At 37.9% G+C, this 24919-nt stretch overlaps 1 protein-coding gene across 2 annotated transcripts in view; it reads right to left on the minus strand.

Annotated features, from left to right (window-relative positions):
* chm (CHM Rab escort protein) overlaps positions 1-24919 on the minus strand; it is a 135344-nt gene that overhangs the window by 96314 nt on the left and 14111 nt on the right. For both annotated transcript variants that reach the window (XR_007425176.1, XM_049466747.1), the window contains exons 5-9: positions 23768-24092; positions 22476-22592; positions 21527-21647; positions 20399-20621; positions 8119-8196 (exon numbers count right to left, since the gene is read on the minus strand). Coding sequence is in view for 1 of the 2 variants with exons in the window: in XM_049466747.1 (XP_049322704.1) it covers positions 8119-8196; positions 20399-20621; positions 21527-21647; positions 22476-22592; positions 23768-24092 (864 nt within the window). In the remaining variant the exon portion in view is untranslated. The remainder of the gene's footprint in view (positions 1-8118; positions 8197-20398; positions 20622-21526; positions 21648-22475; positions 22593-23767; positions 24093-24919) is intronic.

Genomic DNA, 24919 nt, shown 5'->3' on the forward strand with positions numbered 1-24919 from the left:
GGGAAGGAAAGAGGGAAGGGGGAAGGAAAGAAGGAAGGGGGAAGGGAAGGGGGAAGGAAAGGGGGAAGGAAAGGGGGAAGGAAGGAAGGGGAGGGGAGGGGAGGGGAGGGGAGGGAGGGAGGGAGGGAGGGAAGGAAGGAAGGAAGGAAGGAAGGAAGGAAGGTGAACAGGTTACAACTGGAAACAGCGAGAGTCATGATTGGGTATAAAGGGAGCTTAAGTTAACAGCTGTGCTGAACTCGTCAAGAGTTAATTACTTGAATTTCTTGCCTCTTAATTTCTTGTGTTTGAGAGCATCAGTTAAAGTAAAGTAGTGAAGAGGTAGATTTACAGGTATACAGTGCATAGATCTAGTCGAATAATGCTCCAATTCTATAATCAGGAGATGGTTCGAATCCCGGTCATGCAGCTTGCCATCAGCTGCCGGAGCCCCGAGAGCACCGAGCAGAGTTGTGCCTTGCTCTCTCTGGGTGGGTACAGTAGATGGCGCTCTTTCCCAGGTCAATTTCAAGTACTTATAAAGTATCAAGTGCAGTCGCAAAAAAAGACCATCAAAAACATTCTGATGATGGAAGTGGCACTCATCAGGAACGCCCCAGGAAATGATGGAAGAGCGAGAGTTTAATTTAAGTTACCAGCCCCAGAAACAGCAAGTTAACAGAGTATTTTGGATTGTTTAACACTTTTAAGTTCCTACATGATTCCTTATATCTACTCTAAATCTACCACAGCTCTGCTCTCATCGATACTACCTCCTCAGGTATACAGAGCTCTATCTGAGGAGCGTTATTTACAGACACGGGAGGTTCTGTCAGCATTCATAAAGTGTTGATATAGAGCTAATGACTTGGTTTCATTCAGCCCCAAGGCCGGGTCCTGCTCCCGCATCATCATAACCACAGATATATCCCTCATAAAGCAGCAGAGCTCTCAGCCAATCAGAACCTTAACCTTGCTCCCAACGACATGCCCCTCCCACCTCACCTGACTTTTACACACTTCCTCTCAGATAAACAGGTGATGGGTGATCGGCTAAATAACGCCATGATTGATGTTACAACTGAGAGACTAATTTCTCATGGAAAAGTGAATTCTGTAACTGAATTAAGAACTTTAATCTGCATTTTTGTATTTTTCTATTAAATTTACTTGACTTTGCTTAACTTTATTTAATAAAACTGTAATTAGGGGTGTGCTATATCGCATCTCTGATGAAAAATACAAGAAAATGAGAGGAATGAAGGCTGTTGTTCTAACTACAGACAACATTTATCCCAAATTCCAATTTTCTGCATTTATTTGCATAAAATGAGAAATTACTAAAATAACAAAACAAAAAGATGCAGAGCTTTCAGACCTCAAATAATGCAAAGAAAACAAAAAGTTCATATTCATAAAGTTTTAAGAGTTCAGAAATAATCAATATTTGGTGGAATAACCCTGGATTTTAATCACAGTTTTTTTCATGCATCTTGGCATCATGTTCTCCTCCACCAGTCTTACACACTGCTTTTGGATAAATATTTGTTACATTGTTTTATTTCTTTACACTGTTGTTATTTATTTATTTATTTTTAATCAGGGTCTTAGTAAATTACTTTTTACAAAAAAAAAACTGATATTTTTGTTTCTACTAAAATTAATGAAATAAAACTTTTTCAACTTTAATGAAACTTATATTTTATTGTAGTATTAAATTTTTAAATAAATAAATAAGGAAATGTACTGTTTTAAATCATATCACCAAGAAGACCATTTTCACAAAAACATCCCATCCCTAACTTATATATTTAATATTTAAATGTGTAATTCATACATACTTTTTTTGGCCTGAATCTGAAGTTGATATAAGTACTGAAATCTGCATTTTGTATATTTGAATTATATTTGAATTTGACTTTTGAATAAAATTGAATGATTAAATTGGGTAGATTTTAAATTCAAATTCAAATGTGTGTGTGTGTATATATATATATATATATATATATATATATATATATATATATATATATATATATATATATAAACAGTAGGGTTATATATGGCTTAAATCAGTTTATATACTGCGTTTAGACAATATATTTATATACACACACACACACAAGCAATTCAACGCAATTGAACAACCAATGCGGTTGAATATCAGCGCGTATCAGAACGTGACGGACGGCATTTCTGATCCGATAAAGCCGCGATAAAGCAGAGTGACAGGACCAATCAGCTCGATCGAGCCCCGCTGACGAGGCGGGAGATAAGAGCGGCGGGACAAATGGGTTCGGACGCGTGATTGAGGCGGCTGTCGGCCGCGCTAACAAGTCGGGCTGCCGCCGGACCCGCCTCCGCACCGAGTGGCAGGTGGGCTCCGAGGCCCCATAATCCTCTGCTGCATTATTAATCTAACTCTACCCTTTTCAGCTTTATGTCTGTAATAAGAGAAGACATAGGGCGGTAATTTATGATGCTGGGGAAATTAAAATCATTGTTCAGCCTGCCAGACACCTTGCCAACTCGTCTTTTTTTCCCTTTACCTCTTCACCTTCACGCAACTTTTTTTCTGGGCGATGATGTATGGCGTGAACGCGGCCGAGCCGAGTCGACACCGGGGCGCCTCTGGCGGAGAGCGGCGATTGGTGATTCTCAGCGTTCTGCTCGTCGAGGGAACGAGGTGGACTGGATTCCAGAGTCTGACTGACACCAGGGTTTGGAGCGAGTCCAGTGTTCAGCCCAAAACACTCCCAGTACATATGGACTCCTCCAAGCAGCTGAGCTTCATCCTCCTCCTCCTCCTCCTCCTCATCATCATCATCATCATCCACAAGTTTTAGAGGACTTCAGAGTCGTGAAAACTTCACGAGAAGCCTTGAGTTTTAGTGCAGCTCTTCCACCTTCTGGAATTAACTGACTGGCGGGTGGAAGTGTGTTAAAGAAGTTAAAGAACTCCATCAATTCATCAATCCATCTATTCTCCATCTATTCTTCATCTATTTATCTAGTCATCTCTTCTTCACGGTCGTCCTGCGTAAGGGGTTTGTACGCTGCGTTAAGTTTAGAACACCAGTTAACAGCAACACAGCCCGGGTACGGCTGGTGTCACTGGCATTAGAGGCATTAGAGGCACTGAGGGTGACCAAACTGTCTCTTACAGGGTCAGATCAGAGCAAATATATATTATATACACAATATATGCCCGACAAAATTAACAAAAAACAAACAAAAAGGTCACTGGTGGATTAAACTAAACAAAAAACGTATACAGTAAGAGCCTTACATTGGATAATAATAATTACAGCAAGGGTGAATGAATGTTATGAATGTTTCAACCGCAAGAAGTCACATGGGATTTAACACCTAACTGATGCAGGGAGTAGCTTCTCATCTATTAAACAACCAACCATGTGGATAGATGTTAAACCTCCTGTGGTCTGGGAAAACATTTTTTTTTTGGCATGAATGGAGAGAAAACATCTGAGAAAACTGTAGCTGGACTTACTAAAAAAAATGGAGTTAAGAACTTCCCAACACGTTATTAAAAAGTGGAAGGACAGTGGAGGAACATCATCATCCAGGAGAGAACATGATCTGTGATATGGTGTAATCTAATGGCAAAAAATAACAATGAAACTCAGGGATATGTTTAACAGTGAAAGTAAGAGCATTCCCACACACACACACACTGTAAAGGAAACTTAGGAGATACAGTATGAGATATCATAGGAGATGCAGTAGGAGATACCGGGGCGCCTCTGGCGCAGATTGGCGATTGATGATTCTCAGCGTTCTGCTCTACACCAGGGTTTGGAGCGAGTCCAGTGTTCAGCCCAAAACACTCCCAGTACATATGGACTCCTCCAAGCAGCTGAGCTTAATCCTCCTCCTCCTCCTCCTCATCATCATCATCATCATCATCCACAAGTTTTAGAGGACTTCAGAGTCGTGAAAACTTCACGAGAAGCCTTGAGTTTTAGTGCAGCTCTTCCACCTTCTGGAATTAACTGACTGGCGGGTGGAAGTGTGTTAAAGAAGTGAAAGAACTCCATCAATTCATCAATCCATCTATTCTCCATCTATTCTTCATCTATTTATCTAGTCATCTCTTCTTCACGGTCGTCCTGCGTAAGGGGTTTGTACGCTGCGTTAAGTTTAGAACACCAGTTAACAGCAACACCGCCCGGGTACGGCTGGCATGACCAAACTGCCTCTAACAGGGTCAGATCAGAGCAAATATATAAATATCATATACACAATATATGCCTGAAAAAACAAACAAAAAACAAACCAAAAGGTCAGGGGTGGATTTCTCTAAGCAAAACCGTATACAGTAAGAGCCTCACATTGGGTAATAATAATTACAGCAAGGGTGAATGAAATTTATGAACGTTTTAACTCTAACTGATGCAGGGAGTAGCTTCTCAATTCTTAAACAACCAACCATGTGGATAGATGGTAAACCTTCTGTGGTCGTGGAAAAGATCCAGTTCATCTGTTTTAGACAGGTCATGCAGAGAAAACATATAAAGAAACTACTAAAACTACGAAAAACAGGTTAAGAACTTTACAACATGTTGTTAGAAGTGGAAGGACAGTAGGGGAAAATCATCTTCCAGGAAAAAAATGTTGTCAGAAAAAAATCGTAAAGGATGGTGATCAGTGATTTGGTGTAATCTAATGGCAGAAAATAACAATAAAACTCAGGGATATGTTTAACAGTGAAAGTAAGAGCTTTCCCACACACACACTGTAAAGGAAACTCAGTAGATACAGTAGGATACGCAGCAGGAGATACTGCAGGAGACACTGTAGGAGATATAGTAGGAAATATTTGCTTTGTTTGTTTGTTTTGTTCCATATCAGCAACACATTGGCTGTTGTATGGTATCGACAATCACAGACTTCAATCAGTGTTTTTATATATGAAGGACTTTCAGAAAATTAAGTATTTTAGCTGGTGGAATCTTTTCAAACAGTTCTTTCATATTTGTAACCCTAAAAAAAGTTATTCCTGTTGGTTAAAAGTGCGGGGCTAGTAGGATATATAGTAGAAGTTTTTATAGGTGATATTGCAGGAGTTACTCCAATAGATACTGCAAGAGTTACTGCAGGGGAGACAGTAAAATATATCACAGGAAAGAAAGTAGAAGATACAGAAGAAGAGTAGAAGACACAGTAGAACATTTAGGAGACAACGTATGAGATATTATTAAAGACACTGTAGGACATTTGTAGAAGTAATGGTAGAAGATATTGCAGGAGACACAGTAGAAGATACAGGAGATGGAGTAGGACGTATCATAAGAAATATCGTAGAAGTAATCGTAGGACTTATTGCAAGAGTTACTGCAATAGATACTGCAAGAATTACTGTAGGAGACACAGTAGAACAGGGGTGTCCAAACTTTTTTTGTTGGGGGCCAGAAGGAGAAATATAATTGAAGTCACGGACCACAGACTCTATAATAAAACAAATAATGAAATATACCACTTTAAATAATACATTTTCCTGATTACTTTCATTTACACACCATTTTACATGATTTACTATCTTTATCTTTGACAGTGTTGTGTAAACTAAGATTTTTCAAATTGATGTTTCATTTCATGATGTCTCTTAATATTAAACTCCTTAATTACGGCAACTTTTAGACTCTTTGGCATGTTTTTCTGCACTACAACTGAGTACTCTTGCCGCTTTTAGACTCTTTGGTCCGTTTTTCTGAGGTAGAACTGCACACTCTCTCCGCTTTTAGACTCTTTGGCCTGTTTTTCTGCGCTAGAACTGCACACTCTCTCCGCTTTTAGACTCTTTGGCCTGTTTTTCTGCGCTAGAAATGCCACTCTCGCCGCTTTTAGACTCTTTGGCCTGTTTTTCTGAGCTAGAACTGCACAATCTCTCCGCTTTTAGACTCTTTGGCCTGTTTTTCTGCGCTAGAAATGCCACTCTCGCCGCTTTTAGACTCTTTGGCCTGTTTTTCTGCGCTACAACTGAGCACTCTCTCCGCTTTTAGACTCTTTGATCTTTTTTTTTTGCGCTAAAACTGCGCACCCACTCCGCTTTTAGGCTCGTTTGCCCGTTTTTCTGCGCTAAAAATGCGCACTCTCTCCACTTTTAGACTCTTTTGCCCTGTTTTTCTGCGCTAGAAGTGCCACTCTCGCCGCTTTTAGACTCTTTGGCCTGTTTTTCTGCGCTACAACTGAGCACTCTCTCCGCGTTTAGACTCTTTGGTCCGTTTTTCTGCGCTACAACTGAACACTCTCTCCGCTTTTAGACTCTTTGGCCCGTTTTTCTGCACTAAAACTGTGCACTCTCTCCGCTTTTAGACTCTTTGGCCTGTTTTTCTGCGCTAAAAATGCGCGCACTCTCCACTTTTAGACTCTTTTGCCCTGTTTTTCTGCGCTAGAAATGCGCACTCTCTCCACTTTTAGACTCTTTGGCCCGTTTCTGACACCTAGCGTTCAAACTTTGAATCTCACATTATAAAAACCTGCTTAACAGCGGGCCAACTTTCATTCTATTTCTAAAATACCTTAGTTTGGAAACCCCTGCAGTAGAAGATACTGTAGAAGCATGGGTTCTTCTCCTGTTTCTTACAGTTGTGCTGCTGAGTTCAGGTTGAACTTCTTCTCAGTCAGTATGGAGGTTTTAAACCCCAGGTAGATAACTCCAGCACTCGCACCCATCCCTCTCTCCCTCTCTCCCTCTCTCCCTCTCTCCCTCTCTCCCTCTCTCTCTCTCTCCCTCTACAGTCCACATCCACAGGAATCCAATCCCCCAGGGTCACCCACCACTAAGATGAAAGAAACTCAATATACCGCCGGGGAACCGAGCGGGGGGACGGGGGGACGAGGGGGGCTCGATCTAACCTAGTTTATGACAACAATCCACCTTTGAAACTCATTAAAGGCCTTTCTGGTGAGGCCTGACGCACATTATCAGCACAGATTAATCAAGGGAGACTGGAGATGAACTCTCATTTTTTAAGAGGCAGCAACAGAGGGCTTTTTTGTCTTCAGATGAAAATCAATTAGTGGAGGTAAGGCCACGAGGAAAAAGCGGCATCACTCATCGCCGGCCCAAGTGGCAGGGCCCGTGATTTGTCTTCCAAGCTTGGCTGCTTCAGGGGGCCTGTGCGCCGCTGTCTCCCAGAAAATTAATTCCATATCTATAATTTTAGTCCCCTTACGTACGAACAGCTCTCTCCTACTGTTCTCACCTGGCTTTGTTTAGGATTAACCTGTTTACTAGTGGGTGAGAATCACAGAGCATCTCACGATACGATATTATCACGATATATTGCCCACGATACTGTGATTCTCTACAATACTTCAAGGCATCTGTGTTCCTGAAGAGGATAAAATACTCCTATATTATCAAATACCAGGAATTATAGATTTATTGGATATATTATACCAATATTCTTTACTGCAGGTTGACTCTTTTAATTAGATTATAGTGCCACCATGTGGAGTAATGAAGCAGTAACTTCAGTAAATTAATCTATTTGGGGGGTGAGTTTAGAGCTCCTATGTTTTAATAAATACAAGAGTTGGACAATAAAACTGAAAAACCTAGTTTTGTTGTTCAGCCGTGGTTTTATGTTTTTTGGATACAATCCGGGTTAGCACCCGAACATCCCTTTCAGACAGCTTCCTCTTACAGCGTCCACAGTTAATCCTGTTGGATGTGGTTGGTCCTTCTTGGTGGTATGCTGACATTACCCTGGATACCGTGGCTCTTGATGCATCACAAAGACTTGCTGTCTTGGTCACAGATGCTCCAGCAAGACGTGCACCAACAATTTGTCCTCTTTTGAACTCTGGTATGTCTCCCATAATGTTGTGTGCATTGCAATAAATAAATGCTCTAAATGAGAATATTTTTATTTGGAATTTGGGAGAAATGTTGTCTGTAGTTTATAGAATAAAACAACAATGTTCATTTTACTCAAATATAAACCTATAAATAGCAAAATTATCCTTATTATTTCAAATGTCTTATTAAACGTTTTCAATCCTTTTTATACTGTAAATGCTTGGCTGTACTGCAACATGACAGTGTTTAGTTGTTGTGGTGTGTGTGTGTGTGTGTGTGTGTAGGCGGCGGATCGATAGAGAACTACTTACTTTCCCGACTCCTTGTCCACGACCAGGCACTGAACAGAATGGCGCAGGCAATAAATCCCCCCGAACACAGCACACATCCTGAAAAACACAAAAAAACACACATTTACACACACATTTACACACACACACACATTTATACACGTACATTTAGATACAGACACATTACACTGAATGAATGTGAATAAATCCAGCAAACACCCATAATTACATCTGATAGCCTGACATTAAAGCCATAAATTCAGAAAAAAAACTCAGTTCACACCCTGTCTACACCAAAAACAACACAATCCAATTCATCTGACAGCCCAAAATGTCACCATGAGCATCTGAACATCAGCACCACATTATTTTATTACTAGAACCACTTCTGCTAAAACATCCTATAAATATTTACCATGTATTTACAATGTATTATGCACTTTCTCGTTTAATGCTTTTATTTTTGGTTTTTTTCCTACACTGTAAATTAATAGAGAAGTGAATCAAGTATAACTTAAAATTTAGGTGCTCTTATCTGGGGAGCTGTTAAGGCTGGTAGCTGTACGACAGAGGAAACTCTCGCTCTTCCTTTCCTGGGGCGGTCCTGATGAGTGCCAGTTTCATCATCATAACATTTTTAATGGTCTTTGCAGCGACCGCACTTGAGGATAATTTTAAAGTCAAAATGTTTTAGATTGACTGGCCTTTTTTTTTTTTTTCCTTAAAGTACGCCTTAGCAACTACCTACCAACACCATAGCAACCACCGCAGACACCTTAGTACCCACCACCTAGCAACATCTTAGCAACCAACTAGTAACCACTTACCAACAACATAGCAATCACCACGGAGCAACCCTGGAGCTTCTGACATTTTTTCGGATTGACTGGCCTTCAATTTTCCTTAAAGTACGCCTTAGCAACCACCTAGCAACACCTTATCAACACCATAGCAACCACTACGTACACTTTAGCAACCACCATGGACACCTTAGTAACCACCACCTAGCAACATCTTAGCAACCAACTAGTAACCACTTACCAACAACATAGCAATCACTACGGTGATTGTAGCAACCACCACTTAAAATACTTCTGAATTTTTTTCGGATTGACTGACCTTCAATTTTCCTTAAAGTACGCCTTAGCAACCACCTAGCAAACCTTTATCAACAACTTACCAACACCATAGCAACCACCAGAGAGGCCTGAGCAACCACCACGGAGACCTTTGCAACCACCACAGACACAATAGCAACACTTTCACAAGAACCTATCAACCACCTAGCAACACCTTATCAACAACTTACCCACACCATAGCAACCACCATGGACACCTTAGCAACCACTACAGACACCTTAACAAGGCTTTAGCAATAGCAGAAACCACAGAAACACTTTACAAAGCTTATAGTGTATATTTTTTGCACTGTAAGGTGCACCTAATCTAAACGTCTATTTTCTGGCCTATTTTCCTATATAAGGCGAACCGGATTAATTTATTTTAAAGTTAACCGAGTGTTGGATGTTAATCTACACAGATTAACATCCAACAAGAGAGAGAAAAATTGAGTAAAAAAACACCCGAAATATGTTAGAAATTTTACAAATAAATTCTGAACAGATTAATAACTTTTGTTGCCTTGGAAATTGGGCAGACACTTCTCGAAATATATAAATGTAGAAATCATTTTTGCGTAAATTACATAAATATTTTTTTTTTCCGTGTTGTTAAATGTTAGCATGAGAGTAGCAGTTAGCAGGAAGTGCTAATCTACGTTCAACCCTCCTCCTCCTTTATCTGAGATTGGGACTGAAAAAGTAGAGCTTAAAAGAGACACTTTGGCAGAGTTACTTAGTGTTTTTTTTTTTTTTTCGTTTTTATTTTATTTTATAATTTTTTTTCTTTAAAAAATTAAAGTTTTCTTAAGTTTTCTTTAGTTTCAAACCTATTATATATACACAAACTGTTCAATGATGAGCTTAAATAGCCCAGAACTGAACTTTGGATCTGGACCAGTCATCTCTCAAAGGGCTGAAATTATTGGGAGGAGGAGGCGGGGCAGGGAAAATACCCTACATTAACTGGAAAAAATATACATTTAAGCTTTTGTTTTAATAATAATTTAATAATAACTCTTAACTTGATATTGGTGGCTGATAATGTGTGTAATAATGCGTATTTTTTAATTGCTGGACCGCATCTTTACTTGCACCTTCTATTGGAGACATGGCTTATCGTTTCTGTACTGTGCACCTATATGGGATCCAGCGCCTCTCAGTGGTGTTTAATGATATCGCATTTGGTTTGTATTTGGTTTGTAAGCATCTCTGCATCAATGCTAGGTTACCTGTATGTGGCGGAGTAATACATGGAGAGCTTTGGTTAGAGTGCATTACTGGCTGATAATGTCACTCATAAAACGCCTGTCAGCCAATCAAATTGCAGGGTCGGAACCAACTGTGGTATAATCTCTGTTCAATCTTCCTCCTCCTTTATCTGAGATTGGGACTGGAAAAGTAGAGCTTAAAAGAGACACGATGGCAAAGTTACTTAGTTTTTTTAGTTTTTAGTTTTTTTTTTTTTGTTTCATACTGAACTCTGTATCTGTATGATATGGACCAGTTACCTCCCGTCTCGCAAAGAAGCTGAAAGTACTTGGAGAAGCGAGATTGGAGAAGGGCTGGGAAAGGGGGCGGGGCATGGGCGGGTCTTTAACCCTATCTGACGGGCGTTTAAGCCGATATTGCTCTAATTAACTGCCCGCTGTCAACCGAGATGATGCTGCCGGGGCAGATCGACGGAGATCAGCCGTGTTCCCACCCTCCCTAAAACACCCCTGTGCCCTGGCACTCGCCCCGCAACATCACTCGCCGGCGTGGGGCTAAATTAACAGTTGTGAAAATCCGGTTCCCCACACAAGCCCCTGGTCTTTATAGCCTCTAAATGGCATTTCAGTTCCTATCGAGGAGGGAATCAGGGGGACATGAATTTTTTAATACACTAGCAAAACAATGGGGGCCATTAATAGCTCGACGTGGTGACAGCGCGCTCACCGATGATTTATGAGTTTGTGTATAATTTGATTATGCTATTAATTCCACTGATTACAGCTGCAGCGAGTGTGGAGAAGGTCACATCCCACCTTCTCATCATCTAAACCCCCCCTCCGTCACCCAAACCCCACAAAATAACTGCCTCCAACTAGTTATTTCTGTAATTAAAAGGTAATGTAACAAGAAGCACAAATAAGCTGCAGGCTCCTCCAAGAACATCTCAATCCAGCCCAAAATAAATTAAACAGGACCTTCCAACCATCGAGGAGGCAGCCTCGCTCTCAATCCACGGGAATGTGACGGGATAGTGATGATAAATAAATAATAAATATAATATAAAAAATATATATTAGGAACAGATAATGATTTACTTTACCCAGCAGCTATAATCCAGAGCCAATATTTATAAAGTTTATAAGGCTAAAGATCATCGCTTCATCAGGAACAATGATCATAATGATCAATAAACATAAAAAAAAAACAAATAAGCAAACAAGCAAAAATGGACATGAATGATCAAAATGTAAAAATATATTTAGTTAAAAACGAAATAGTTTTAGAGTTTATAAGGCTAAAGATTATCACTCCAGCAGGAACAATGATCGAAATGATCAATGAGTTTAAAAACAGCAAACAAGCAAATAAAAAAAAACATGAAATTATCAAAATATCAAAATATATTTAGTTAAAAACTAAATAGTTTTAAAGTTTATAAGGCTAAAGATCATCGCGTCATCAGAAACAATGATTGTAATGATCAATAAATGTAAAAACAGCAAACAAGCAAACGTGAATATGAATGATCAAAATATCAAAATACATTTAGTTAAAAACAAAAATATGAGTTTTTAAGGCTAAAGATTATCGCTCTATCAGGAACAAAGATCGCAATTATCAATGAGTGCAAAAACAGCAAACAAGCAAATAAAAAATAAAAACATGAATGATCGAAATATCAAAATATATTTAGTTAAAACCCAAATAGTTTGAGTTTATAAGGCAACAGATTATTGCTCCTTCATAGTGTTCCTTCATAATCCGGATCCCAACGTACTAAAAAGAATCGTAACCCCTGTATCCTATCAGAATACAAATTTTAACAACTTTTTAACCAATATATATCCACAATATTTTCATGACTTTTCCATGCCTTCAAGGGAATTTATTTTATGACCATATGATTTTTAAAACACCAATTCCACCAAAAATCAACTAAAATAAAACTATAATCAACATTGATAATAAATCTGACACATAATCTTTAATCATAAAATTTGCATCAAATCCCGAGCGCTCCATTGTGTAGAGCTAAATTACTGAATTAACTCTAAGCTGATTGATGTATTTGTTATCTCAAAATAGATTTTCTCAGTTGCTAAACGGAAACACATGGGAATGTAGATCAAATTTCCATGATTTTTCAAAACGTTGTTGGTATTTCTATTTTTCCAGAACTTATCCAGGCCTGGAAACTGCTATTTTCAGATTCCATTACTTTTTCAGGTTTTTTATGACCACAAAAACCCTGTCTTTCACAAAAATCTACGATAGATAGAACGATGGAACGATAGATAGATAGAACGATGGAACGATAGATAGATAGATAGATAGATAGATAGATAGATAGATAGATAGATAGATAGATAGATAGAATGATAGATAGAACGATAGATAGATAGATAGATTGAACAATAAAACGATAGAATGATAGAACGATAGATAGAACGATAGATAGACAGAATGATAGAATGATAGAATGATAGAAAGATAGATAGATAGATAGATAGATAGATAGATAGATAGATAGATAGATAGATAGATAGAACGTTAGAACGATAGATAGAACGATAGATAGATAGAACGTTAGAACGATAGATAGAACGATAGATAGAACGATAGATAGAACGATAGAACGATAGATAGATTGAACAATAAAACGATAGAACGATAGATAGAACGATAGATAGACAGAATGATAGAACGATAGATAGAACGATAGATAGATTGAACAATAAAACGATAGAACGATAGATAGAACGATAGATAGACAGAATGATAGAACGATAGATAGAACAATAGATAGAACGATAGATAGATAGATAGATAGATAGATAGATAGATAGATAGATAGAATGATAGATAGAACGATAGATAGAACGATAGATAGATTGAACAATAAAACGATAGAATGATAGAACGATAGATAGAACGATAGATAGACAGAATGATAGAACGATAGAATGATAGAAAGATAGATAGATAGATAGATAGATAGATAGATAGATAGATAGATAGATAGAACGATAGAACGATAGATAGATAGATAGATAGATAGATAGATAGATAGATAGATAGATAGATAGATAGATAGAACGTTAGAACGATAGATAGAACGATAGATAGAACGATAGATAGAACGATAGAACGATAGATAGATAGATAGATAGATAGATAGATAGATAGATAGATAGATAGATAGATCGATAAAACGATAGATAGATAGACAGACAGACAGACAGAGACAGACAGACAGACAGACAGACAAATAGATTTCCCGAAGGATATTTAGGCATCCAGCAGCAACATATTTAAACATAAATTAAAACACAGAAGAATAGAAAATATATATGGCTAAAAAACTTTCTATACAAGATAAAGATATATCTGTAAACGGAGCAGTGTAGTAGATGTTTCTAATGATCATTAAATAATTAACAGAGCAAAGTGCAATGTGCAATGACATTGATTATTATGAAAGTGACTGATGTGCCATAGAAATATAAATATAAATCTAAATATAAATATAAATATGCATACGTTACAAAATAATTCTGAGAAGTGAGTATGTGAATACCCAATCATGAGTAAAGTGTACTTGAATATAAGTGAGGTTGGGGAAGTGATAGTGTAAAGAATTAAGAATTAAAGTGGTTGAATAATAATGTCCGTATGGTGGGACTGAGTTAAACTGGGTTAAACTGGGTTAAATCTCGTCCCCCAGTAGAGAGGCGGGACATTAGGAGTGGAGATCTTTTCCTACCAGCGTTTATTTTCCCTGCCTGCATTAACAGTAAATCCTCCGTCCGTCCAATAGACGCTAAACAAACACAATTATCACCGGCGGTAAAGAACGCTCACCTGTCAGGTTGGGCTCTCCTGAAAGCGCTCTGGTAATCGGGGGCGCTGCGTGCCAGAGCGGGGGGCTAATGGCTGGCCAATAATTAAAAGAAAACAAAGCGCCATGCTGCCTGGCGAGCGTCTCGCGCCCAAAATTAAATCCCTGCGCCGATCCGAATAAATTACCTGTTTATTGTGCCCTGAGACGACAGAAAGTGGGCGGGGCTAGTGACAGAGCAGAAATATGAATACTGGGCGAATGCTGGAAAAGACGTTCGTCCATTCTAATGGACCCATTATCTCACATTACCCTGAAATAATACCCTGCATTATTACCCTGCATTACCCCGTCCTCTCAATCTGTTTCTGTTTGACTGTCACCTGATTGCAGAACAGCGCCGTACCGAACGCAAATCAAAAGCTGTCGTAGGCGAATGTGTTTACAGACCCAAATAAATCTCCTTCCCTCTGCTCAAACTGTTCAGGTCTCACCAGAACCAAATCCACACCAGACACAGGCTTCCTCATCTTTATAAAGGGAGAGACTAGACTAGTTTAGTGCACTTAATTCAGTAAATGTGTCCCGAATTTGATCTTTTAAATCATATGTGAAAAGCTTAGATCAGGCCCAAAAACTCCAGCCCAAGCCCGACCCATCCCATCCTCATTAAGAGCCAGAGTCCGATTTAAATCAAACATTATTTTAGTAAGTAAAGCGTTAAAACTGAGCTTTTTAAAACATTTTCAGGCTGTTTGAATGAGAGAAATCTGTTTAGAATGATGTTAACATTGCAACGCTGAAGAAGCATAGACCTATTAATGTATAACAATGTTTTTTGGGAACAGAGCGGACGGATGGACGGATGGACGGATGGACGGACGGACGGACGGACGGACGGACGGACGGACGGACGGAATTTTCTGTTGAAGCCTCTTTACTTTAGTTCATTAAGTGTTTTGTGAACAGTAGATTCCTAAATTTCCTTCGGGATAAAAAAATGTCTGTCTGTCTGTCTCTCTAGAAGTCTGTCTGTCTAGAAGTCTGTCTAGAAGTCTGTCTAGAAGTCTGTCTAGAAGTCTGTCTAGAAGTCACCATGTTTCTGTTTCATCAACTGCTGTGTTTTTTCTTGGTCTATCTGTCTGACACCTGTTACTGAATACACCAGTGATGACTTTCTTCTTCAGAACAAAACCGAAGGATTGTACTGGTTATGGTCAATATTTGATCAATGGTTCTGACGCAGACGCAGGCTGCTCTTTCAGAGACGCGTCACAACACTGCAGCACATATGCCAGACATCACCGCGTTTGTAGTGTGTAGAGCGCTGGGATTGTAGTCACATGTATATATATATATATATATATATATATATATATATATATATATATATATATATATATATATATTTTTTTTTTTTTTTTTTTTTTTTTTTTCACACACACACTGAAAAATTAAAAGAGAGCACTTAAAAATTAAAAGTTTCTTTGATTTTATCAAATTGAAAACCTCTGGAATATTATCAAGAGGAAGATGGATGATCACAAGCCATCAAACCACCAAACTGAACTGCTTGAATTTTTACACCAGGAGTAAAGCAGCATAAAGTTATCCAAAAGCAGTGTGTAAGACTGGTGGAGGAGAACATGATGCAGAGATGCATGCAAACATAAACTGTGATTAAAAACCAGGGTTATTTCAAATATTGATTTCTGAACTCTTAAAACTTTATGAATATGAACTTGTTTTCTTTGCATTATTTTTTATTTCTGCTATTTTGCTATTTCTCATTTTCTGTAAATAAATGCTCTAAATTACAATATTTTTATTTGGAATTTGGGAGAAATGTTGTCTGTAGTTTATAGAATAAAAGCGGTCTCTTATTTTTTTTTTTACAGAGCTGTATGTTAACCACTATTGCAATTGCAATATTCTGTGGGAAATTCACAATATTGTGATATTTTGCCCAAATCGTGCAGCCCTAGTGAGTTCAGACAGTGAGTTTTTTTGTTTTTTTTTTGTCTCATATTCTTCTTTTTATATAATAAACACAAATGTTTTTTTCAGTCTACAGCAGAAATAAAGGGATTGAGGGGTCGGCCTCAATTCCTCCAAGGTTCTAATTCCACCTACGATTCAGACGTTTGAAGATAAATGCACGGCGTATTTATTAGTATTTAATAGTATTTAATAGTGTACTAAAACGTAAATAGAGACCCCTTTTCTTTCAGAGCTATAGAGAGCAGGACGGTGAAGACGGAGGGCGGCAGCAGGAGCGCCAAAGGTTATTTAGAAATTAAAAGAGTCTCCACTGTCAGGAGTTGAGGGATAATGCGGGCAAGGACAGCAAAGCATTTCATCACTTTATTAGCGGCGCTGCTCGCTGATCTGTGAATAACCTGAGAGAGTGAGCATTATTGAGTTTGCGCCGCCGTCCATCCATCCATCACCTGCGAGCAGGTATCAGCGTGATGGATGACTCCGCCTCCTCGCCACCTCTCACGCCGACTTTTGTCTCTCTATCCCTCGCTCCGGTCCTCTCTGAGGGTCCCTGCCGTTTCATTTACCAGCCTCTCTTCATCACCATCATCCTCCTCCTCCTCCTCTTCTTCATCTTCAAACCCAATCTTCCTCAGTCTCTCTGCCTCTCATTTCCGTCCTGCTCTTATTTCTCTATCAGAGATCAGAGACTGACCGTCAGACTCCAGAGACGCCCTTCTCCACCCGTCACTACTAAACCTGCCCTCAATACACTCAGCACAATACATCAGAGATGTGTAAAGAAATGGAGCACAAATACTTCTTTATGTTAATTAAGTATAAATGTAGTTTATCTATACTTTACAGCAGTAATTACTAGGGGTGGGCGATATGGCTCTAAAATAATATCACGATATTTCAGGGTATTTTTGTGATAACGATATATTTGGCGATATAGGAAAACTAAAATAATTCATTAATTTCAGGAATATAGTATAATAGAATAACAGTATAATCATAATGTGGCAAAATAAATAATATAGCATAAAATAATATAATGCAGCAAATAATATTGCAGAATATTTAGTGCATGCATATAAACTGCAAACTAAAACAATTATACAATAAATACACCTAAAGCTTCACAGTAAATAATAGACTACTTTTAAGACATAACAGCCCTATTATCACGATATGGATTTTTAATATCATGATATTTCTGTGTCACGATATATTGTATACGATATAATATTGCCCACCCCTAGTAATTATACATTTACATAAAATTATCTGAACTTCCTTTTCCTTACATTTTAATAAAAACAACCTCGTTACTCCTTTTTTTAAATTTAATTTCAGCTTCGTTACTCATTCCTGCTTCTCATCGTTCAATAAAAAAAACCCTATCCAGATAAATCTCTCCATCCAGATAGAGTGAATAAGTCTGATTGTGATTGGATGTAGAGAAGTATAAACATATACCATTCCGACTCCCTATTGGTTTATACTGTGATCCATCACACCTGCACACCTCATAAAATTCTTGTATTTTTGAATATCTCAGTTATTAGGGGTGTTCCATATCATATAATATGTGGTAATAAAATGAAATTTTAATTTTGTTGCAGTAGTGTATTCTTAAAATATTTTTTTTAATTCAGTGTTTTGTCATATTACCAAGAGTATCGTTATCACAAAAATACCATGAAATATCATGATATTACTTTAGGGCCATATTGACCACCCTTACTTTTCACACATCACAACTAATACTAAATATTAAGTTAAATAGTACAGTATGTTAATCTGGGAAATTTTAACACGTTTTTTTAAACCAAGTTAAACCAAGTTACCAAGTTTACAGAGCCTGATGACATATTAACAGATTTTAGCATCGCTACTGTCGATTTCAGAATGTACCTAGATTAGGTTTTTAACTGTAAATAAGAGATTGACTGAAAATAATATAAAAAAATATATTTAATAATTTTGCAAATCATACATGAGTAATTTAATTTGCATTGAAATATCCACTATTAAAGGCTTATGAAATGTGTGATTAATTGTGATTATCACAGGATATCGTGTGTATATAAGGTGTGATTAATTAATAATATATATTTTTTAATTGATCAACACCACAATAAAAAAATATATATATATAATAAAAATACCTCGAGATCAGGTAAGTTTAATGGACTGTACCACTGGTTGACTGGGGGGTGGTGGGGGGCAACTGCCCCCTGGTGCCCCTATGTATGAATAAACTACACTAAAGTGGCCTCTAGAGTGGCAAAACAGCAACAAACTCCCCCAGTGTTTATCTGACTCCACTACAGGGAGGATCTCTAGATAACGTATACTCTCGGTGGTGGTGTCCTGAAGCCCCCTCGCCTTTAAGTGGCACCGTTTCACAGCGGCGCTCCCTGTAGACCGAGAGCGCTAAAAGCAGCTAAAAGAGACTCGGACTGCGTGAAGAGCTGCTGCTGTTTTATACAGAGCAGCACACCGAACTGAACGCTTAAAAATACACTTAACGGACCTCCATATCTCCAATCAGGGGTGTGCAAAGTCGAAGTGTACACAATTAGTGAAAACAATCCTTTTTGTATGGGTATTTTTGTAAAATTATTTATATGTTTGCAGTTTTTACACAAGCACTATTCTGAACTAGTACTGTATGATAAATTACAGTACTAGTTCAGACATCACAATACTTTAGGGTATTTTTGCGATGACAATATACTTCGGATTTGAAAAAATATTATAAACACAGCTCTGATTTTGCTATTTATAGGTTTATGTTTCAGTAAAATGAACATTGTTGTTTTATTCTATAAACTACAGACAACATTTCTCCCAAATTCCACATAAAAATATTCTCATTTAGAGCATTTATAACAATATAGATATAAAAAAGATGCAGGGCTTTCAGACCTCAAATAATGCAAAGAAAACAAGTTCATATTTATAAAGTTTTAAGAGTTCAGAAATAATCAATATTTGGTGGAATAACCCTGGTTTTAATCAGTTTTTTTTTCATGCATCTTGGCATCATGTTCTCCTCCACCAGTCTTACACACTGCTTTTGGATAACTTTATGCTGCTTTACTCCTGGTGCAATAATTCAAGCAGTTCATCCATCTTCCTCTAGATTATATTCCAGAGGTTTTCAATCTGATAAAATAAAAAAGCTCATTATTTTTAAGTGATCTCCCTAATTTTTTCAAGAGCTGTATATATATAGTCATCAAAATAAATGCATTTCTTTTAAGTATTTGAGTTTCAACCATTAAGCAGAGGCAAAAAAATAAATCTGTAAAACAAGACTCGTATTGTGTATAAAACAATATTGAAATTAGAAATAATCTAACTTAAATATAACCTATAATAATGTATCAAAAGAAATGTCCAAAACGTGCATGCATATAAACTAAACAAACAAACAATTCTACAAAATCACTCTCACATAAAGATAAAGATCTCACCAGCTCTATTCTAACCAGCTTCAGTCCTTTTCAGAACGAGACGTTTAAGGGCTTTGTCACTTTAATGCAAATAATATGCTGTTGCTGGCCACACCCCATGTTTACTCTGAGCATTTACCACACATTAGTGTTAGCTTGATGCTTACTTGTGATAGAAGCATATTATATTACACATATTATTTAAAAGTTCTTACATCTCCCTCATCTGCTTTCTCACCACAGACACTATAGGTACAGATCCCTCCCTCAGAAGAAGTCTCCTGGCTTATTGAGCTGTGTACTATCTGAGGTTTTCAACCAGCAGACCGAAATAAAATAACGCTGGAAAGTTTCTTCACCTGATCTAGTGGGCGGGGCTCTAGTGGGTGAGGGTTTGACAAGTGAGAGGGGGAACCAGTGTGGTTCTATTTAGGTTTCCTGGTTTATTGTGATGTCACAATAAGGAAGGAGCTTGTAAACGGCTCATAGAAGCTGAAAATTATTCCTGAGATTTTTGATAACTTTTTCAGCTTTTTTTTTCAGATTTTTTGGTGTTTTTAGTGTTTATAGTGTTTATAGGGGGAGTTGAAACCCAAAAAGAAGAACAAAAGCACTAAAAATTATGTTTTCATAATATAACCTCTTTAAATCTGAGTTTTTGAGCTTTTAGAAGAAGTTCTGACCTGCAGAAGCACTGTGGAATTTCTCCCAGGCCGTACAGCGGGAAGAGGAACGGCGTGTTTCCGTAGCGGCCGAGGCAGCGCAGGAAGTGCTGCGTGGCCCTCAGGCCCTCCTCCGTCAGCGTCTCCTGATCCACCATGGCGATGGAGGAAAAGACGAAGTGCTGCAGGTTCTCCGTCAGACTCCTGCTCCTCAGGTAATCCCAGAACGGCTTCTGTGAGAAATCTAAACCAGGACACAGATACCTGCTTCACAATCAGACAGACCAGCTACACAAAAACACACAGGCTATTATTAGATAAGTTTTACTTAAAATTAATACATTTAAATCGCAAATCCAATAAAAGAAGAACCTAAAACTAAACAGAGAGAGAGAGATAGTGAGAGATTAAGAAATTGAGAGAGAGAGAGGTAGAGAAGTAGTAAAAGAGAAAGAGGAAGAGAGACAGCAAAAGGGGTAGAGAGAGAGTGCAAGAGAGGGATAGATAGATAGATAGATAGATAGATAGATAGATAGATAGATAGATAGATAGATAGATAGAAATAGTGAGAGAGATAGTGAGAGAAAGAGAAAGAGAAAAAGATAGAGAGAGAGAGGGGTAGAGAGATAGAGATAAAGAGAGAGAAAGTGAGAGAGAGAGAGTGAGAGAGAGGTAGAAAGAGAGAGATAGAGAGAGGTAGAGAAAAAGGAAGAGCGGTAGAGAGAGTGAAAGAGATAGATAGATAGATAGATAGATAGATAGATAGATAGATAGATAGATAGATAGATAGATAGACAGGTTGAGAGACAGAAAAAGAGAAATAGAGCAAGATTAAGAAATCAGAGCGATTAAGAGAGAGACAGGTAGAGAAATAGTGTAAGAGAAAGAGAGAAAGAGAGAGGTAGAGATTTAGTGCAAGAGAAAGAGGAAGAGACAGGTAGAGAGAGTGCAAAAGAGGGATAGATAGATAGATAGATAGATAGATAGATAGATAGATAGATAGATAGATAGATAGATAGATAGATAGATAGATAGATAGATAGATAGTAAAACAGTTGTAGAAAGAGAGTGAGAAAGATAGAGAGAGAGAGAGAGAGAGAGAGACAGATAGAGAGTGGTAGAGATAGAGGGATAGATAGAGAGTTATACCCTGGAATTCCTCTGGGTGCTGCTCAAAGTCCAGACAGAAGGTGAGGAACTTCATCAGCATGCGTTTCTCCACCATACTCAACTGCTTACTGCCAAACACATCCGCCCGCGAGCACGGCACCTACCGCGCACACACACACACACACACACACACACACACACACACACACACACACACACACACACACACACACCACACACACACACACACACACACACACACACACACACACCACACACACACCGCACACACACCGCACACACATCGCACACACATCGCACACACATCGCACACACACCACACACACCACACACACCACACACACCACACACACCACACACACCACACACACCACACACACCACACACACACACCACACACACACACCACACACACACACACACACACACACACACACACACACACACACACACACACACACACACACACACACACACCACACACACACACACACCACACACACCACACACACACACCACACACACACACCACACACACACACACACACACACACACACACACACACACACACACACCACACACACACCACACACACACACACACACACACAAACATCGCACACGAGAGAAACGAGAGAAAAATGAGAAAATAGATCAGAAAATGTATTTACTTCACTTGCTGATAAGTCTGTAAAGATCCTAACGAGTCCCACTAATTAATAGACCTTTTCACATTATTTCTATGTACTTAAAAAAAAGCACAGTAATTTCAATTAATCAAATGATTAATGCAGAAATCTAGGATTAATATTGTTACATTTACTATGTAGGAAAATAAATAAACATAAAATAAAAAAACATTAAACGAGAAGAGGTGTGTCTAAACCTTTTGACAGGTACTGTACACACACACACACACACACACACACACATTAAGTTGTGTATAAATATCATATGTTATGCGTACCTGTTCTATCTTGCCATTCCTGCAGGTGAGGATCCGGCTTAAGTTCTTGAACTCTGCATAGCGGCTCACGTTGGATTTGATGAGCAGGTCTACCAGTAACCCACGGGAGTACAGCAGCTGAGATACGTGAAGAAAAGAGGAGTTTAACACAAAAAAATCAGCTTTTACACAGATATATTATTATTAAAAATAACAATAATAATAATAATAATAACATAATTAACATAAAGTAGGACTATCTGGTCGATGGAATAAACCTGGAACCACTTGCTGTTACAATAAGAAAATGACTCCAAACACACATCAAATAAAACTAATATAATTAAATTCATAAATTCAAAGATGAATCTATCAATCTAACCAGAATTCTGTCTGCAGGGAAAATTAAAGTAATTGTAGGTGTGCTGTATGTAGAATTTTGACATTGTTTGTATAATTCTATGCTGGTTTTAATAAAATATCCAAATCTTAAACAATTTTTTTTAAACAGTTGAAAGAAATATTTAATTCCATTCTTGTAACTGGTATTAAGGGTGTTTCCAAAATAGCTGGTTTCTCTGGTCCAACTCAGCTAACGAGTTCGTTAACTTGAAGTGTTTCCTCTTAATTTGGTCTGGTTTGGTGCCATGCAAGAAAACACAGCAAACTACGTGGATCACGTTCACTCCTCTTATTGGTCAGAGTCGTGTGGGGAGGAGTAAATAAAGTAACAGGGGTGTAACAAAGCATAATGGCACAAGAGTTTTCAATTTCATTGTTTGAACACAAGAGGTCACAATCACACTAGTGCAGACAGGAGAGCCAGTGGGCGTAAGCTAAGGGTGGAGGATACGTCAATGCTTTTAGACTGAAGCCAATCAAACAACTGCTTTTTAATGTCCGTGCTACAATAAAAAAAACCTGGACTGCCCCTCATGTACTTGATGTTGAAATATAAATAAAATAAATGTTTGTGTACGCACAGTTGTCTTTTTTTATATAAGCTAATAAGCTAATAAATGTGCCTTTATATAAGCTTAAATGTTCTTTAGATAGAGAGCCTAGAAAAGTAGGGACCTGTATTGTGTAACTGTTTGTAAAATGTCTGATGTTTGTATTGGCAGCATAGTAGTTTGTTTAGGTACTCATATAGTACCATATTTTAGCCATATTTTAATATTTATATATATTTAATATTAATAATATTTAAAAAATTTTATGTTTAGGAGTGCAAACCAAGCAGTTTTTCGATGTTTTTTTCAGACTGAATATATACTATATATTATCTTTATTTTTTTAACTGAGTAACTCACCTTAGACACGAGATCAATGTTAAACCTGCGTCCTTCCTTTATTAGCTTAGCATAGGTTATCTTCTTCTTCTTCACCTCTGGAACCGGCTCTGGCTGCGGTTCGTTTTCTGGTTCCTCCTGGGTCTCGGGCGTTTGCTCGTTCTCGGGCTCCTGATGCTGATGCTCCTCATCATCATCTTTATCTGGAGTTGTATCATCAGGACCGCTGGAGTTCTGAGCTTCTGTAGAGCTGCTGCTGTTCTCTTTAGCTTCTGCTGCTAAAGAGTCGATTAACACACTGCCTACAGACGTAGCCTTCACCTCCTCCTCTTCCTCAGGCTCCTCACTGTGGAGGAAGAGAACATAAAGCTACGTTCACACAGCAGGTAAAAGAGACTTCCTCACAGAATCTGATTTTTAGTTTATCGTATTTTGTGGCACTATAAGGTGCACCGGATTATAAGGCACATTTTAGGAGACACTGTAAGAAACAAAAATTATATCACAATATTTCATGCTATTTTCATGATAGCAATATTCTTGGCAATATGAAAAAACACTTAATTAAAAAAAAATAAAAAATTCAGGAAAAACACTACTGCAACAAAATGAAAATGACATTTTATTATTGCATATTTTTGCAATGATATGGCACACCACTAACTGAGCTTTTTATCAGATTTGTAACAGAAGTCAATGCTAATAGTAATAATAATGCACTCCAAATATCTCTATATATCCAGGATTAAAGTAAAATAAATGATACTGGACAGATATAATCTGTATCTAGTAGATATATAATGGGAATTGAGAACAGTGTGAATTTTTCTTTTGATAAAAAAAGCAAAAAAGTAGAACCCTGATGTGATAATTAGGGGTGGGTGATATGATACAATATTTCAGGGTATAATATTGTTCACTATATTCAAAAATGTTGTCGATATTATTGCGTACGATACGATATGGCACACCCCTATAAGGAACTTCTAATTCAGCAGGTCTCGACACTGGGTTAAGCTAAGTAAAAAAACTGTAATAAAAAAAGACAAAAAAATTATTTTAAACTCAAACGAGCACACACACTTCTTTCCTGAAAACTGTTTATTTCGGTGAATAAAGCACTCTTGTTCATTTACAGCAAAAGTGATTTTTTTAAATCTGATATGGGACGTT

This window comes from Astyanax mexicanus, chromosome 17 (assembly GCF_023375975.1).
Source record: "Astyanax mexicanus isolate ESR-SI-001 chromosome 17, AstMex3_surface, whole genome shotgun sequence".
In the NCBI taxonomy this organism is placed as follows: Eukaryota; Metazoa; Chordata; class Actinopteri; order Characiformes; family Acestrorhamphidae; genus Astyanax; species Astyanax mexicanus.